The sequence below is a fragment of the Orcinus orca genome, chromosome 1 (genome assembly GCF_937001465.1).
Source record: "Orcinus orca chromosome 1, mOrcOrc1.1, whole genome shotgun sequence".
Classification (NCBI taxonomy): domain Eukaryota; kingdom Metazoa; phylum Chordata; class Mammalia; order Artiodactyla; family Delphinidae; genus Orcinus; species Orcinus orca.
Window position 1 is genome coordinate 57,040,754 of NC_064559.1, and position 17,207 is coordinate 57,057,960.

Consider the following 17,207-nt stretch of genomic DNA (forward strand, 5'->3'; position numbering starts at 1 on the left):
CATTGCAGTGGCTTCTCTTGTTGTGGAGCACGGGCTCTAGGCGTGCGGGCTTCAGTAGTTGAGGCACATGGGCTCAGTAGTTGTGGCTCACAGGCTCTGGAGCGCAGGCTCAATAGTTGTGGCACACAGGCTTAGTTGCTCCGCGGCATACAGGATCTTCCCAGACCAGGGCTCGAACCCGTGTCCCTTGTGTTGGCAGGTGGATTCTTAACCACTGTGCCACCAGGGAAGTCCCTGGACCAGATGATTTTTAAAAGTCCTTCTAGCTCAAAATTGTTTGATTCCAAGTCCCACACAAGAAAATAAGTTTAGAGGTTAGGTAATATACTACTATTATATAAAATATATAATAAAAATTCATTCATAATTCTAGCTGGTAATCCCTTTATTCCTTCAGGTTGTAAGTACTTTTAACTTTATAATAGGAAGTGTAAATGATATAGAAACAGAAAATCTAAATTAAGTAGCAGAGATACAAGCATTAAAAAGCATTAACCAAAATTTTTTTATGGTAAGTACTACCTTTATTTTAAAAAGTTATACATGCTAGAAAAAAGCATAAATGATGCATGTAAACAATTGTTTACCAAATACTTATTTTTTTTCCTTATAAAGGTGCAAATGATCTTTAAATGTAAACACAAATGTTGCCAAACATTTTTGTAGTGAGGGGAGGGAGAAGAAGGTTATTCCTTATGGTTGTGGTTAAAGTCTTTTTCAAAGCTTTTACTGCAAGATACATTGAAAAAATTGGTGTATGATCACAATAACAAAACCACTTTAACCACTGAAATCTGTGTTCTTCTTTTTCCTTAAAAATGTTAACTTTTTACCAGAAAGTGCAATTTGAGAGTGGTGGTAATAGTGGCTTTATAGAATGAGGATAATGATATATAGTTTTTATAAAAGAACCAAGATTTTATCAGTTAAATGCCTCAATTGATTTTATACTCGTTAGCATACTATTTCATGAACTGAAGAATTCATTCCCTTGGAGGCTGTGATTACAGGTAAGCCTCAGCTTCAGCAGGCCTGAGCATCAAGTGTAAATTGCATAACAGTATTCACTGCTGGGGAGAGGCCATTTCTCCCTGCTGGTCCTTAGTAGCAATAGGAAATAGAAAGGAAAGTTGCTTCAGTCAGTAACATTTTTGAGCAAAAACTTGCAGAGTTACACGTGATTCTACTGGGGGATTCTCAAGACAGTATATGAGAATCATATACTGTTTTTGTAGAGGCACTGAGCAGAGCTCTAGATCTAGCAGGAACTCTAGAAAAAAAGACTTTATAGTGGCAAGCAAGTCCATAAGGAAGGAAACAAGATGTGAGCTTCCACTGATGAAAACTTTGGCATCTGAGTCCTGGTCTTATTGATTTAATATTCCTTTTGAATTGTTCTAGTTAAATGAGATGTTTGTTTTGTTTTTTAGATTTTTAAGTCTTCTGGTGCTTACTGCAAGAATGATGCCTAACTAACACACCTTGCATACCTATCTTTGTCACTGATAAGTCCCTGTAAGTAGTGGAGTCTTGTGGATGGAGTGCTTAGAACTGACAACTAGATCCCATATAGACCTCTTCCCTTATTAGTAGTTTCAAACTTAATCAGTATCTTAAAAATAAGGTTTTACTGCTTGAAATGTTTTTTTTTTTTTGTCTTTCCTTTTTTTCTCTTTTGGTGGGAGGAAGGCTAAATCCCAAAACAAAAAACCAAAAACCCAGCAACAAAAATCCCATGATAAATTAAAACCAAAAATAAATATTCTTCTGCACAGAACTGAAAATTATTGTGCAAAGGTGGCGTCTTGCAGGTGAAGTACTTTCAATGTATCTGTATTTCCACATGTTGAGGCACCGGCAAATAATAAAATTTGTTTAGTGTATTCTAGAGCTGTACAAAGCTCCAAAGTCAAAGCTCTCCACAATACAGAGGAGCAAATGCATGACTGTCTTCTATATGGTCACCATATATGGGATTCACAATGTGTCATTTTTATAACTCCTACACCACCTCCAAGCCGACGGTAATTCATCCCGCCATATAACCTGCAAAGAAAGAAACACAATCAGATTTCTAAATAGAAAAAGCACTATTTCTTCCATAATGTAGATGTTAATAAAACACAATTCTTTGTTTTATATTACAACTAATATTTTTAGCTTCATACATCTCTTCCAAAGAGTAGGAGCTGGAATTGAGCACTGGCAAGTAGCAGAATTATTTCAGACATTGACTGAAATTCTCTGACTTTTAGAACACTGTTTTAAGAGAGCACCATATCCATTTTGCCTTGTAACTTTATAACTCTACATGTAGACTGACTTATAACAATTACACAGAATCACATATTCTACATTTTTGTGTCTAATTTTGACCCTGGCTATAATATTTTCCCACCCACATTTTGCTTTTGCCTAAACTTCAGTGATTTATTTCTATCCTTTTGTTTTGTATGTACTCTTAGAAGTCTTCTCAAACCCTTTATGGAACAAAGCTGGATGTGATTAAATAAAGTCTGCATCTAGTTTTTGATATGTGAAAAAGATCATCTTCAAAATTAAGGATTTCCATGGAAAAGAATATTAGATCCTCTGTCAACTGTAAGTATTGATTTTAAATTGGCTTTAAATTTGGGATATGTAACTACAAAAATTTATATAGTAATCCCTCAACAGATGGTCCTTAAGAATTTCATGAATATTACTTGGTCAAATATTACTAACATATATTAGTAATAGTTACTGAGAAACAAGTCCTTACATAGGATGATAGTCATTAAGTGGCAGAAATAAACTTGGCTGTCTTCCCAAATTATGCTTACCCAGATTCCCACTAAAAATAGAAAGCTGTATATGGAAGAAAATACACCATAAGTGAGAGGCTCCTATTCATGAAAACCTGCCATTCTCTTTCCCTTAGCCTCTATTAGGTTTTGCTGAAATGTTACCTTTTCAGTGGGGCCTCCCTGGGCTACCTTTTAAAGTGGATAATCCTCCCTGGACTCCCTGCCTCTCTGCTATTTGCCATAGCACTTCCACCCCTGGTATGGCACTATCTCCCTTGTAATGTCAGCTCCAGGCGGGCAGGGAATTTTGTTGTGTTCACTTTTGTATCCCCAGGGTCTAGAGCACTCAGTAAATCTTTACTTCATGAAAAAGGTTGTGAAAATGTGATGTATAAGCAAAAAGTGCTACAGTGTTATTAGTCTGACTTTTAGTATTGTGACCACTGAGCCATGCAGAGCATGAGAGAGATGCAGAATCCAAAGAATGTCATTCAGATATCTGTCAAAGTTGTGGCTTTCCCTGTTTCCCAGAGATGAAGACTATAAAAAGAACCCAGTAAATTCATTAGTTGAATCTTATATACTAATGAAAAAAATCTGGGTGATAGTTACAGGCTCAAAATTAGAAAATGTATACTCAGAATGCAGCAGGAATGGCCTACAAGACTGCCCCTTCTGGAATATAAAAGTGACTATAAAAGACGTCAGCTTATCTTTCATGGTCATGAGAAAAATCTTTCAGAATGTCTTCTGCCTCAGATATCATATCTAGACTGCTATCTGTGATTTATGTGCAACCTCAACCACTGAGATGGTTACCCCAGACGTGTTTAGGCAAATAAGCCCAATTCTTTGAGAAAGAACTGCTTAGAAGGTAAAACTGTTTTTTTTTCAAAGCTAGTATTTAAAATAGATATTAGTATAGATATAAAGTACCTCAAACCCATACTATTAATATTTTATATTAAAAATGAGAATTAACTATATATTTGACCTTTTAAACTTATAGTGTTTAAGAGACTTTGGCATATTAGAGCATCTATCAGATTAGTTTTGTCAATCAAGCTTAAAATGTGTGATTGAGCAAAGATCAAGTTTAAAATGTATGACTGAGCAAAGATTTAGACTTAGGATTTTAAGTTGAACGGTTTAAGAGAATTTTGCTACATTTGTAAAAGTTTTTGAATATTTAAAATAAATGCAAGAGTCAACCAATTTATGTGAATTTATAAGAACTACTTAAGTATTTAGGAAGGATTTGTTAGACAATTAAGGATTTAAAAGCAAAGTAAAATTAAGCCTATGAATACAGCTTAACTTAAACTCTCCTAAGTAAGATGTAGCCTCCTTGCTAAAAGTGACTGTTACAATTTACTAGACATTAAAATAGAGTAATAACATATTTAAATATTTTTAAAACTCAAGAGAAAAAATCAGTTTTAAAATGAAATAAAATATTATTTTTAAAACGGTAACTGCAATTTGTTTTTCCTGGGCATAAAAATTGCAATGACAGATTGACAGCCAAAGGTCTAGGTTCTAATTCTAACTCTGTCACTAACTTGCTTAGGCAGGTCTCTATTTCTCAGTGCTTTAGTTTCCTCAGCTGAATGTGACGGAGCTAAAGGGGAGATTGTTTTTTCTGTTTTTGCTACCTCCAATTATAAAACTGGACAGTTACCAAAGAGAGGAATTTTGTAAGATGTCAGCCACTTTAGAGCAATGAAGTCAAAAGAAGCCATCGAATATGGGTAACTTTGAGCCCTTTTCAAAGTACTGCAAGAGGTAATTCAGTATACTGACCATCTTGATTTTGATGGTCATGTTTTATCTCAAGCCCATGATTTTCAAGTCAGCAGTGAGGTGATTTGCAACATAGCTTAAAGGTTACCTCCATGTATTGGCATCAGGATCAAAAACTTCAATGGTCTTCAAGTACGTTGTGCCATCAAAACCTCCTACAGCCATGAGCTGTCCATTCACTACTGCCAGGCCAACCTATGGGACCAAAACACAGTGGCTGCTGAAGAAGCTGCTCTCTATTAGATATGGATGAATCTATATATCCAATCCAATCCAATATCAATGAATTCGAGTGAAGTTAGATAAGGTAGTAGATAAGACAGGGCGATGCCTTTCAAAGAAGCAACTGATTACAAGATAAATCATAAGATGCAAACTATTGTATATAGAATGGATAAACCACAAGGTCCTACTGTATAGCAGAGGGAACTATATTCAGTATCCTGTGATAAACCATAATGGAAAAGAATATTAAAAGAGAATGTATATATGTATAACTGAATCATTTGCTGTACAGCAGAAATTAATATTATACATCAACTATACTTCAATAAAAGTAAATAAATCATAAAAATAATTCTCTAATTAAAGATATGATTGGATATAAGATATTTAACTTCTTGAGATAATAGTAATCAAAAGAAATTAACTTTTTTTTCCAGTACAAAAGTGACGGGTTGTTTTGCCTATACAGTGCATCTCCTCACTGTCCCATTGTATTATACTTTACAGATCAGACTTCTCCTTCTGCACAGCCCTCTCTTGGTGCTTTTGCTTTTCAAAGTTTTCAGTAGCCGGGCACTTACTCCACTACGGCGGGATGTCATAGCCACCACTGGAGACCACTGGTTGGTTCTGGGGTTGTATCTCTCAGCACTGCTAAGCTCTGTAGTGTCATCTCTGCCTCCTACGGCATAGATCATATCCTGATACACTGCGCAGCCTAGGTGTTTCCTCCGGGTCCCCATAGGGGCTATGGTGTGCCATCTGTTTTCCTGAGGATTATAACGCTCCACTGCAGGGAAAAGAAAAACCAGTAAGTGACCATGCAATCATTTCCTTTCACCTTTAGTTTTCTTCATAGCTACCTTCACTTTGTGATAACATATATTTTCAATAAGCAATCTGATTTTTGCTTCTGAGAAGGAATCATCTACCTTTGGATAATACTACTATATTCTCATCAGGGACTGATTTCTTTTAGGTATGGTTGATGGAAGGGGCATGTGTTGGAGTTAAGGTACCTAGTTCTAGTTCTGGCTATATGACTCATTAGCTATGTGACTCGTGGCATCTCTCCTTATCTTTAAATGACAGGATTAGACTATAAACCAGTTTATAAGTTTTTATTTATTTTTAGATTATAATACAGAGGATTTTATTTGTTTTTTAAGGAAAGATGGTTGGGGGAGGGAAATAATATTAAGAAAATAGTTGTTTTATTCATTATAAATTCCTAGCAACTTGTGAAATGAAGGGAGAAAGAAATACTTTGGGAATATACTAGTAGACTATGACTGCAGAAGGAGCTGAGGAAGAGCTAACAGTTGAACTCTCCTAGAGGGAAAATAATTTTCTTAATAAATGATAGGATAACATGAACTTTTTATACTTTTTGTAAGGGGACTCTCCTAAGAAAAAATGTATTGCTTTGGGGAAACCAGACTGACTTTGGAAGGAACTAACCTGTGTTGAGTGGAGATGTCCCATCAGAGCCACCTACAGCGTATAAGAACCCTCCTAACACAGCCACAGCCACGCCTAGTCTCCTAGTACTCATAGAAGCCACCCGAGTCCACTTGTTCTCCTTCGGATCATACCTGCGGTAAGAGAAACCAAAGACTGCACGCATGTTTTTATTAAGTGAAGCCTTTTCCATAAGGTATGAAATTATGCTAAAGATATGTTAGATACATAGATTTGCTAAGGTCAAATGTACAGAGAGAATCTAACATTTTTACATAGTTATCAGTACTCTGACTTATGAACTGGGGCTAGAACTCTGAAAACTACATTTCTCCTTTGCCAAGCTGGCTCTCTACTAGACTGCCAAAAGGAAGGACTAGACACTTTCTGTTTGCTTGCCAACCCTGTCAATATTGTCTCAACATTGGCCTTTCACTCTGACAGTAGCAGTTAATTTCAGTTTCTAGACTTTTTCTGGCACTTCCAAAGCTAGCCTTGTTGGGGGTTTCAGTCACAGCTCTGTGAGGCAGCTCCTCTGAGCTCCTGAGATAACAGTACCAGTGTTCTGGTTATCTGTGCTGTGTAACAAACCACCCCAAAACTCAGTGACTTTCCACAATAATTATTTTACTAATTCTTATGTTTCCAGGCATCAGGAATTTAGGAAGGGCTTCACAGGGAAGTTCTGGCTCAGGTGTCTCATGTGGTTGCTGTCAAATTGTGGCTAGAGCTGGAACAGCCAGGTGCTGAAGCAGCTGGGCGCTGGCTGGGCATGTCTCCATGTAGCCTCAGGGTCTCTCCATGTAGGCTAGTTGGGCTTCCTCTCAGCATGGCGACCTCAGACAGCTGAAGGCTTCAAAGGTGAGTGCCCCAAGAGTTACAAGTGAAAGATGTATCATCTTTTATGACCTAGCCTCACAAGTCACATAGAGCTACTACCATATACTGATAAGCCAGCCCAAATTCGAGGGGAGCAAACACAGACCTCATCTCTCAGTGAAGAGTTTCAAAGTCAGATTGTATGAAGAGCATGTGAGATGTCAGGTATTGTAACCATTTTTGGAAAATACAGCCTTCCAGAACCAGCCAGGCAGATAACCCTCCATGGAGATGTGAGTCACAGCTGTTCAGGGCACCCTCTCCTCAGGTGCTGATGGTCCTAGTTCTATGGGACCTCTCCTCCAAGCTTCTAGGCTCTAATAACTCTAATCTCTTTCCTTGTCTTCCCAGACCTAGGGTTCCTACAGTTACTTCAGTGTCCTTTTTTCTTTTTTTTTTTCCAGGCCTTCAATATGTGCTAGCCAATTTTTTTTTTTTTTTTGCAGTACACGGGCCACTCACTGTTGTGGCCTCTCCCGTTGCGGAGCACAGGCTCCGAATGTGCAGGCTCAGCGGCCATGGCTCACGGGCCCAGCCTCTCCACGGCATTTGGGATCTTCCTGGACCGGGGCACGAACCCATGTCCCCTGCATCGGCAGGTTGACTCTCAACCACTGCACCACCAGGGAAGCCCTAGCCAATTTTTTAATGTCAAATTCTCTTTACCAAAATAGCTGATATGGTTTCCATTTTTTTTAACTGAGCCCTGATTGATAAATTATTGGTGTTCAGAAATAAATATGACAAAAATGACTTGGAATTGTGCTGGGCATTTTATTACATAGGTGAAAAATTCTGTTAGTATATTAAGTATTGTATAGCAAACTATATCAATATTACAGGATATAAAATAAATAATACTAAAAATAGCCCTTGTTCTTAAGAAGCAAGCTGGGGAGACATAGCACATTCTTAAGGAAAAACCTCCAAACAAATTCTGAGAATGTAGTAACTCACAGAGATGAAAGAAGCAGAGATATAAGTGCTGCAAAATGGAGGCCCTGGAGAAAGGTTATGGTTAGTCAGTAAAGGTATCTTGAGGTTCATGCACTTTGAATAAAGTTTATTTTTCATCACTTTTAGAAAATTCTCAGCCAAATATTGTCTTCAAATATTGCTTCTGCTCTTATTGCTATTTTCCTTCTGGGACTCCAATTACATATATGTTAGTCTATTTGTGTTCCCTGAGTTCCTAATGGTCTGTTCTTTACATTCTGTTCTTCTTTTTGGATATTTTCTATTAATCTGACTTTGAGTTTACTAACTCTGTCTTCTGCTGTGTCCAGTCTACTTCTACCCTATTTAATCTCATTCAATGAGTTCTTCATTTTAGATACTATATTTTCCAATTGTAGAAATGTACATCTTATTTTTAGATTCCAATCCTATATTAAAATTCTCCAACTTTTTAACCCATTGATCTTTTCCTCTATTTTATTCAATGTATTTATTATACTTATTTTAAAGTCTTTTTCTGTCATCTCCAAATATGGATTATCTATAAGTCGGCTTCTGTTGTCTACTTTTTCTCTCAATTATTGGCCACATTTTTCTGTTTCTTTATATGTCTCATATATTTTTTTATTGTATGCTTGGCATTATCATAAAATAATGGAATCCTAGAAACAGAAATTGATATTATACCCCTGTTGACAACACCTATGCCCCAAACAATGGATTCACTCTTTCTTATGTTAGGCAGACACGGTGAAATGTTGAACACCTCAATCCAATCAGGAATTAAGCTTTACAATCCACAGATTTAATGCAATCCCTGTCAAATTACCAATCGCATTTTTCACAGAAATAGAACAAAAAATTTTACAATTTGTGTGGAAACACAAAAGACCCTGAATAGCCAAAGCAATATTGAGAACAAAAAACGGAGCCAGAGGAATCAGACTCCCTGACTTCAAACTATACTACAAAGCTACAGTAATCAAAACAGTATGGTACTGGCACAAAAACAGAAATATAGATCAATGGTTCAGGATAGAAAGTCCAGAGATAAACCCATGCATCTGTGGTCACCTAATCTATGACAAAGGAGGCAAGAATATATAATGGAGAAAAGGCAGTCTCTTCAATAAGTGGTGATGGGAAAACTGGACAGCTACATGTAAAAGAATGAAATCAGAACACACCCTAACACCATACACAAAAATAAACTCAAAATGGATTAAAGACCTAAATGTAAGGCCAGATACTATAAACCTCTTAGAGGAAAACCTAGGCAGAACACTTTATAACATAAATCGCAGCAAGATCTTTTTGGATCCACCTCCTAGAGTAATGAAAATAAAAACAAAAATAAACAAATGGGACCTAATTAAACTTCAAAGCTTTTGCACAGGAAACTATAAACAAAACAAAAAGACAACCCTCAGAATGGGAGAAAATATCCAAAATACACAAACAGCTCATGCAGCTCAATATCAAACGAACAACCCAACCAAAAAATGGACGAAAGATCTAAATAGACATTTCTTCAAAGAAGACATACAGATGGCCAAGAGGCACATGAAAAGATGCTCAACATCACTAATTATTAGAGAAATGCAAATCAAAACTACAATAAGGTATCACCTCACACCATCAGAATAGACATCATCAAAAAATTACAACAATAAACGCTGGAGAGGGTGTGGAGAAAAGAGAACCCTCCTACACTGTTGGTGGGAATGTAAACTGGTACAGCCACTATGGAGAAAGTATAGAGGTTCCTTAAAAAACTAAAAATAGAGCTACCATATGATCCAGCAATCCCAGTCCTGGGCATATATCTGGAGAAAACCATAATTCAAAATGGTTCATGCACCCCAATGTTCATTGCAGCACTATTTACAATAGCCAGGACATGGAAACAATCTAAATGTCCAACGATAGATGAATGGATAAAGCAGATGTGGTACATATATACAATGGAATATTAGCCATAAAAAAGAACAAAATAATGCCATTTGTAGCAACATGGATGGACCTGGAGACTGTCATACTGATGGAAGTAAGTCAGACAGAGAAAGACAAATATCATGATATCGCCTATATGTGGAATCCAAAAAAAGGCTACATATGGACTTATCTACAAAACAGAAATAGAGTTACAGATGTAGAAAATAAACTTATGGGGCAGAGTCAAGATGGCGGCAGGGGAGGACACTGAGTTCGTGCCTCCCCACAACTAGGGCGCTGGCCGGACACTGGTAGGGGACCTCGATGCCCAAGGAGATGGGAGGAACCCCTGAGAGGCCGGGTAGGACGTGGGGGGAGTAAGGAGGGATGAGAAGTGGAGGTCAGACAGGACCGGCGCCCCTGAGGGGTGGCTGGGAGGGGGAAGGGGTTCTCATAACTGGAGGAACGCTTGGGGGGCTTGGTGATCAGGGGGAGCAAGCCTAGCGTTTCCCCTGCCCAATCGGGCCCCGGGAAGCCTGCAGGGTTCCCGGGCCAGGTCCTCTGCCCTCTGAGGCCCCCTCTGGGCCATGTTGGTCCTAGGGGCATAGGAGGGAGGCAGGGGGAGAAGAGGAGAGGAGGACAGGGTGGAGACGCCTTTTTTTTTTTTTAATTAATTAATTAATTCACTTATTTTTGGCTATGTTGGGTCTTCATTGCTGCACGCAGGCTTTCTCTAGTTGCGGCGAGCTGCGGCTATTCTTCGTTGCAGTGCGTGGGCTTCTTATTGCAGTGGCTTCTCTTGTTGCGGAGCATGGGCTCTAGGCTCACGGGCTTCAGTAGTTGTGGCACATGAGCTCAGTAGTTGTGGCTCGCAGGCACTAGAGTGCAGACTCAGTAGTTGTGCCGCATGGGCTTAGCTGCTCCATGGCATGTGGGATCTTCCCGACCAGGGCTTGAACCCACATCCCCTGCATTGGCAGGTGGATTCTTAACCACTGCACCACCAGGGAAGCCCCAGAGCCCTCTTTGATTGGAGAATCGGGGAGGCACAGAGGGCGTTTCCCCTGCCCACTTGCCCCCGGAAAGCCTGTTGGGCTTCCTGGTCTGGTCCCCTGCCTTCTGGGGCCCCCTCTGGATCTGTGGGTCCTAGGGGCATAGGAGGGAGGAGGGGGGGAAGAAGAAGAGAGGCCAGTGGGGCAGGGCCCTCCAGGGATTGGAGGATCGGGGGGAACTCACCTAGCGTTTCCCCTGCCCTCTCGGGCCCAGGGAGCCTGCTGGGGTCCTGGACCTGGTCCTCCACCCTCCAAAGCCAGAGGCACTCCTGGGCCACTGCTGCTGCACTGATCCTAAGCCCCCACCCTCCCAGGGCCTTATCCGGCCCTGTGGGACCTAAGCATAGGCCCCACCCACCACCTAAACCCCGCCCCCCAGAGCCAAGGCCTTTTCCGCTTTTTTTTTCCTCCTTTTTACTATTGTGGTTCTGTTTTACCTTCTGGTTGTTGTTTCATCTATATTTTTATTTTTTTATTCTTTCTAACAGAAATAAATGAAATAGAAACAAGTAAAATAGCAAAGATCAATAAAACTAAAAGTTTGTTCTTTGAGAAGATAAAATTGATAAACCTTTAGCCAGACTCATCAAGAAAAAAACAGGGAGAGGACTCAAATAAATAAAATTAGAAATGAAAAAGGAGAAATCACAACTGACACCACAGAAATACAAAGGATTATAAGATACTACTACAAATGACTATATGCCAATAAAATGGATAACCACGAAGAAATGGACAAATTCTTGGAAAAGTACAATTTTCTAAGACTGAACCAGGAAGAACTAGAAAATATAAACAGACATATCACAAGTAATGAAATTGAAACTGTAATTAAAAAGTTTCCAACAAACAAGTCCAGGACCATATGGCTTCACAGGCGCATTCTATCCAACATTTAGAGAAGAGATAACACCGATCCTTCTCAAACTCTTCCGAAAAATTGCAAAGGGGGGAGTACTCCCAAATTCGTTCTATGAAGCCACCATCACCCTGATACCAAAACCAGACAAAGACACTACAAAAAAAGAAAATAACAGACCAGTATCACTGATGAACATAGATGCAAAAATCCTGAACAAAATACTAGCAAACAGAATCCAACAACACATTAAAAGGATCCATATACCATGGTCAAGTGGGATTTATCCCAGGAATGCAAGGATTCTTCAATATATGCAAATCAATCAATGTGATACACCATATTAACAAATTAAGGAATAAAAACCATACGATCACCTCAATAGATGCAGAAAAAGCTTTTGACAAAATTCAACACCCATTTATGATAAAAACTCTCCAGAAAATGAGAATAGAGGGAACCTACCTCAACATGATAAAGGCTGTGTATGACAAACCCACAGAAAACATCATACTCAATGGTGAAAAACTGAAAGCATTTCCACTAAGATCAGGAACAAGACAAGGATGTCCACTCTTATTCAACATAGTTTTAGAAGTCCTAGCTATGGCAATCAGAGAAGAAAAAGAAATAAAAGGAATATAAATTGCAAAAAAAGAAGTAAAACTGTCACTGTTTGCAGATAACATGGTACTATACATAGAAAATCCTAAAGAAGCCACCAGAAAACTACTGGAGTTCAATGAATTTGGTAAGGTTGCAGGATACAAAATTAATGCACAGAAATCTCTACCATTCCTATACACTAACAATGAAAAATCAGAAAGAGAAATTAAGGAAACACTCCCATTTACCATTGCAAAAAAAAGAATAAAATACCTAGTAATAAACCTGCCTAAGGAGGCAAAAGACTTGTACTCAGAAAACTATAAAACACTGATGAAAGAAATCAAAGATGACGTAAACAGATGGAGAAATATACCATATTCTTGGATGGAAGAACCAATATTGTGAAAATGACTATACTACCCAAAGCAATCTCCAGATTCAGTGCAATCCCTATCAAACTACCAATGGCATTCTTCACAGAACTAGAACAAAAAATTTTATAATGTGTACAGAAACACAAAAGATCCTGAATAGCCAAAGCAATCTTGATGAAGAAAAATGGAGCTGGAGGAATCTGGCTCCCCAACTTCAAACTATACTACAAAGCTACAGTAATCAAGATAGTATAGTACTGGCACAAAAACAGAAATATAGATCAATGGTTCAGGATAGAAAGCCCAGAGATAAACCCATGCACATATGGTCACCTAATTTATGACAAAGGAGGCAAGAACGTACAATGGAGAAAAGACAGCCTCTTTAGTAAGTGGTGCTGGGAAAACTGGACAGCTACATGTAAAAGAATGAAGTTAGAACACTCCCTAACACCAAACACAAAAATAAACTCAAAATGGATTAGAGATCTAAATGTAAGACCAGACACTATAAAACTCTTAGAGGAAAACATAGGAAGAACACTCTTTGACATAAATCACAGCAAGATCTTTTTTGATCCACCTCCTAGAGTAATGGAAATAAAAAGAAAAATAAACAAATGGGACCTAATGAAAACTAAAAGCTTTTGCAAAGCAAAGGAAACTACAAACAAGACGAAAAGACAACCCTCTGAATGGGAGAAAATACTTGCAAATGAATCAATGGACAAAGGATTAATCTCCAAAATGTATAAACAGCTCATGCAGCTCACTATTAAAAAAACAAACAACTCAATCAAAAAATGGGCAGAAGGGGCTTCCCTGGTGGCGCAGTGGTTGAGAGTCTGCCTGCCGATGCAGAGGACACGGGTTTGTGCCCCGGTCTGGGAAGATCCCACATGCCGCGGGGTGGCTAGGCCCATGAGCCATGGCCGCTGAGCCTGCACGTCCGGAGCCTGTGCTCCGCAGTGGGAGAGGCCACAATGGTGAGAGGCCCGCGTACTGCAAAGAAAAAGAAAAATGGGCAGAAAACCTAAATAGACATTTCTCCAAAGAAGACATACAGATGGCCAAGAGGCACATGAAAAGATGCTCAACATCACTAATTATTAGAGAAATGCAAATCAAAACTACAATGAAGTATCACCTCACACCATCAGAATGGCCACCATCAAAAAATCTACACACAATAAATGCTGGAGAGGATGTAGAGAAAAGGGAAATCTTTTGCACTGTTGGTGGGAATGTAAATTGATACAGCCACTATGGAGAACACAGTATGGAGGTTCCTTAAAAAAACTAAAAATAGAACTACTATATGACCCAGCAATCCTGCTACTGGGCATATACCCTGAGAAAACCATAAGTCAAAAGGACACATGTACCCCAGTATTCACTGCAGCAGTATTTACAGTAGCCAGGACACAGAAACAACCTAAATGTCCAACGATAGAAGAATGGATAAAGATGTGGTACATATGTACAATGGAATATTACTCAGCCACAAAAAGGAATGAAATTGGGTCATTTGTAGAGATGTGGATGGACCTAGAGTCTGTCATACAGAGTGAAGTAAGTCAGAAAGAGAGAAACAAGTATCGTGTATAAATGCATATATGTGGAATCTAGAAAAATGGTACAGATGAACCTATTTGTAGGGCAGGAATAGAGATGTAGACATAGAGAATGGACATGTGGACACAACACGGGAAGGGGAGGGTGGGATGAATTGTGAGATTAGGTTTCATATAAATACATTACCATGTGTAAAATAGATAGCTAGTGGGAACCTGCTGTATAGCACAGGGAGCTCAGCTCGGTGCTCTGTGATGACCTAGATGGGTGGGATGGGGGGAGGGGGTGGGAGGGAGATCCAAGAGGGAGGGAATATAGGTATACACATAGCTGATTCACTTCATTGTACAGCAGAAACTAACACAACATTGTAAAGCAATTTTACACCAATAAGAAAAAAATAAACCTATGGTTACCAGGGGGAAGTTGGGGGGAGGGATAAATTGGGAGATTGGGATTGACATATACACACTGCTATATATAAAACAGGTAACTAATAAGGACCTACTGTATAGCACAGGGAACTCTATTCAATACTGTGTAATGGCCTATGGAAAAGAATCTAAAAAAGAGTGGATAGATGTATATGTATAAAGATTCACTTTGCTGTACATCTGAAACTAACAGAACATTGTAAATCAACTATACTCCAATAAAAATATTTTTTTAAAAAAGGAACTGAGCTTTAGTTAGACTCAGTCCACCTTTGTTTTTAAATGTCTCAAGGATGAGATGTCTTGTATTTGTTGCAGGCCCCTCCCTATAGTAGGACTTTATCTTCTAAGCACTGTAAGATTGCATGAGATTTCACTTAACCTGGTCCACTGCTCTCCTGTGCTATCCCAGCACTCAGCAAACGTCCCACTGGGAAAAACAAAAGTATGTTCCAGAATCCAATCTGTCATGCCAGCCTACATGATTGTCAAAAGTTCCCCTGATTTATCCTCCTCCAGGAGAAGCCCTCTGCCTAGACCAAGTCCAGTATTCAACCCATGTTAAAACTTGGCAAATGTTTTTGGGAAGAAAATAGCTGATGATCTCATCTCACATAAGATGGGCTCTTTCTTCAGTGGACTCTTAGCTCATCTAGTCCTTGTTACTTCTACATGTCTCTGATGATTTTAAAAATATGATATTTGTACTTTGTCATTTTTTCCTAGTTGTTGCAGTGGGAATGATGGCTGTCACTACTTATTGCATTCTACTTAGAAGCAAAAGCCTTTGCATAACTTTTTTTTTTTTTTTTTTTTTTTTTTTTTTTGCGTTACGCGGGCCTCTCACTGCTGCGGCCTCTCCCGCTGCAGAGCACAGGCTCCGGACGCACAGGCCCAGCGGCCATGGCTCACGGGCCCAGCCGCTCCGCGGCACGCGGGACCCTCCCAGACCGGGGCACGAACCCACGTCCCCTGCATCGGCAGGCGGACTCCCAACCACAGCGCCACCAGGGAAGCCCTTTTGCATAACTTTTTAAACCCTTTTATTGTAAAATAAAATATTGATACAGAAAGCCACACAAGAACAAATGTATAGTTTAATAAGTTATTATAAGGAAAGTCTACTTATAACCACCATCCAGGCCAAGAAAAATAACTTTGCCTGCCACACTGGAAGCCCTTCCACGTGTCCATTTCCAATCTCAAAACCTTCCCCCAGGCAGGGTAACCATTATCCTGACTTTTACAGTAATCATATCCTTGCATTTCTTTATAGTTTTATCAGCCACGTATGCATCCCTAGATACTTACTCTTACTTATTAATTTCTTTTTGTATTTTTATTTACTTAGTTTGTATTTTTTTATTTTTTGGTCGTGCCATGCAGCACGCAGGATCTCAGTTCCCCGACCAGGGATCTAACCCGTGCCCCCTGCCATGGAAGCGCGGGGTCTTAACAACTGGACCACTTTTTCATATTTTTAAAAAGTCTCCTTTTTTCTACAGGTTTTTCCTCTATTCTCCTTCTTCCTCCCCCACTCCCAGAATTCATGTTTTAGAACCTGGGCATTTGACCTGCAACTTCTCCCACAATATGGATTTGATCGACTGTACACTTATAGTGCAGCTCTACACATTGGCCTGTCCTCTGTATGTTCTGCAAACTGGCAGCTGGATTCAGAGGTTAGATCAAACCACGTTTGGTCCCTTTGGCAACACTACAGAAGGCGGTGTGTTAGGAGCTGTTATTAATTCCTAGGTGCATTAATTTACTGAGTGTTGCAATATGGTGATATTCTATCCTTTATTTTCTTTTGCTGGAATACTTTATAAAAAGAAACAATCCTCTTATCTACGGATCCTCTCTCTCTCTCCCCGCTTCCTTGCCTCTCCTTCTCTCTCACTTTCTCTCTGCTTCTGTTTCTTTCTCTCTCTCTCTCTGCCTCTGTTTCCTACTATTTTATTACCCAATTCATATGCGATACAGTTGGTAAAAGAAAGCCTGGATATATGCTTACTAGTTTTCAAGATAATAAATAAAATCTTCCAAAGGTAACTAATTAGGTTTTTTTAAAAATATCAACAGGAACCCATAGATTTAAATATATTTATTGGATTTTAATCAGTTACAATTATCTCTTTTAAGGTTAAAATTGTATCATCTTTGGTCAGTGGAACATCTTCAAATTGACTCTTGAATCTTTTTGATATCTAGTAGTCTTTGATAGCTTGCTTGCTATCTGGTATGAAAAGATGGTC

At 39.0% G+C, this 17,207-nt stretch overlaps 2 protein-coding genes across 4 annotated transcripts in view; one reads left to right on the top strand and one right to left on the bottom strand.

Moving 5' to 3' along the window:
• Nucleotides 1-5,455, top strand: part of CENPL (centromere protein L) — a 43,048-nt gene extending 37,593 nt beyond the window's left edge. For all 3 annotated transcript variants that reach the window (XR_007479706.1, XR_007479712.1, XR_007479711.1), the window contains 2 exons: nucleotides 2,466-2,601; nucleotides 5,322-5,455. The gene's annotated coding sequence lies outside the window, so the exon portion shown is untranslated. The remainder of the gene's footprint in view (nucleotides 1-2,465; nucleotides 2,602-5,321) is intronic.
• KLHL20 (kelch like family member 20) overlaps nucleotides 498-17,207 on the bottom strand; it is a 79,007-nt gene continuing 62,297 nt past the window's right edge. The window contains exons 9-12 of the mRNA XM_004269770.3: nucleotides 6,276-6,409; nucleotides 5,396-5,604; nucleotides 4,678-4,784; nucleotides 498-2,046 (exon numbers count right to left, since the gene is read on the bottom strand). Coding sequence (XP_004269818.1) covers nucleotides 1,962-2,046; nucleotides 4,678-4,784; nucleotides 5,396-5,604; nucleotides 6,276-6,409 — 535 coding nt within the window. The 3' untranslated portion in view covers nucleotides 498-1,961. The remainder of the gene's footprint in view (nucleotides 2,047-4,677; nucleotides 4,785-5,395; nucleotides 5,605-6,275; nucleotides 6,410-17,207) is intronic.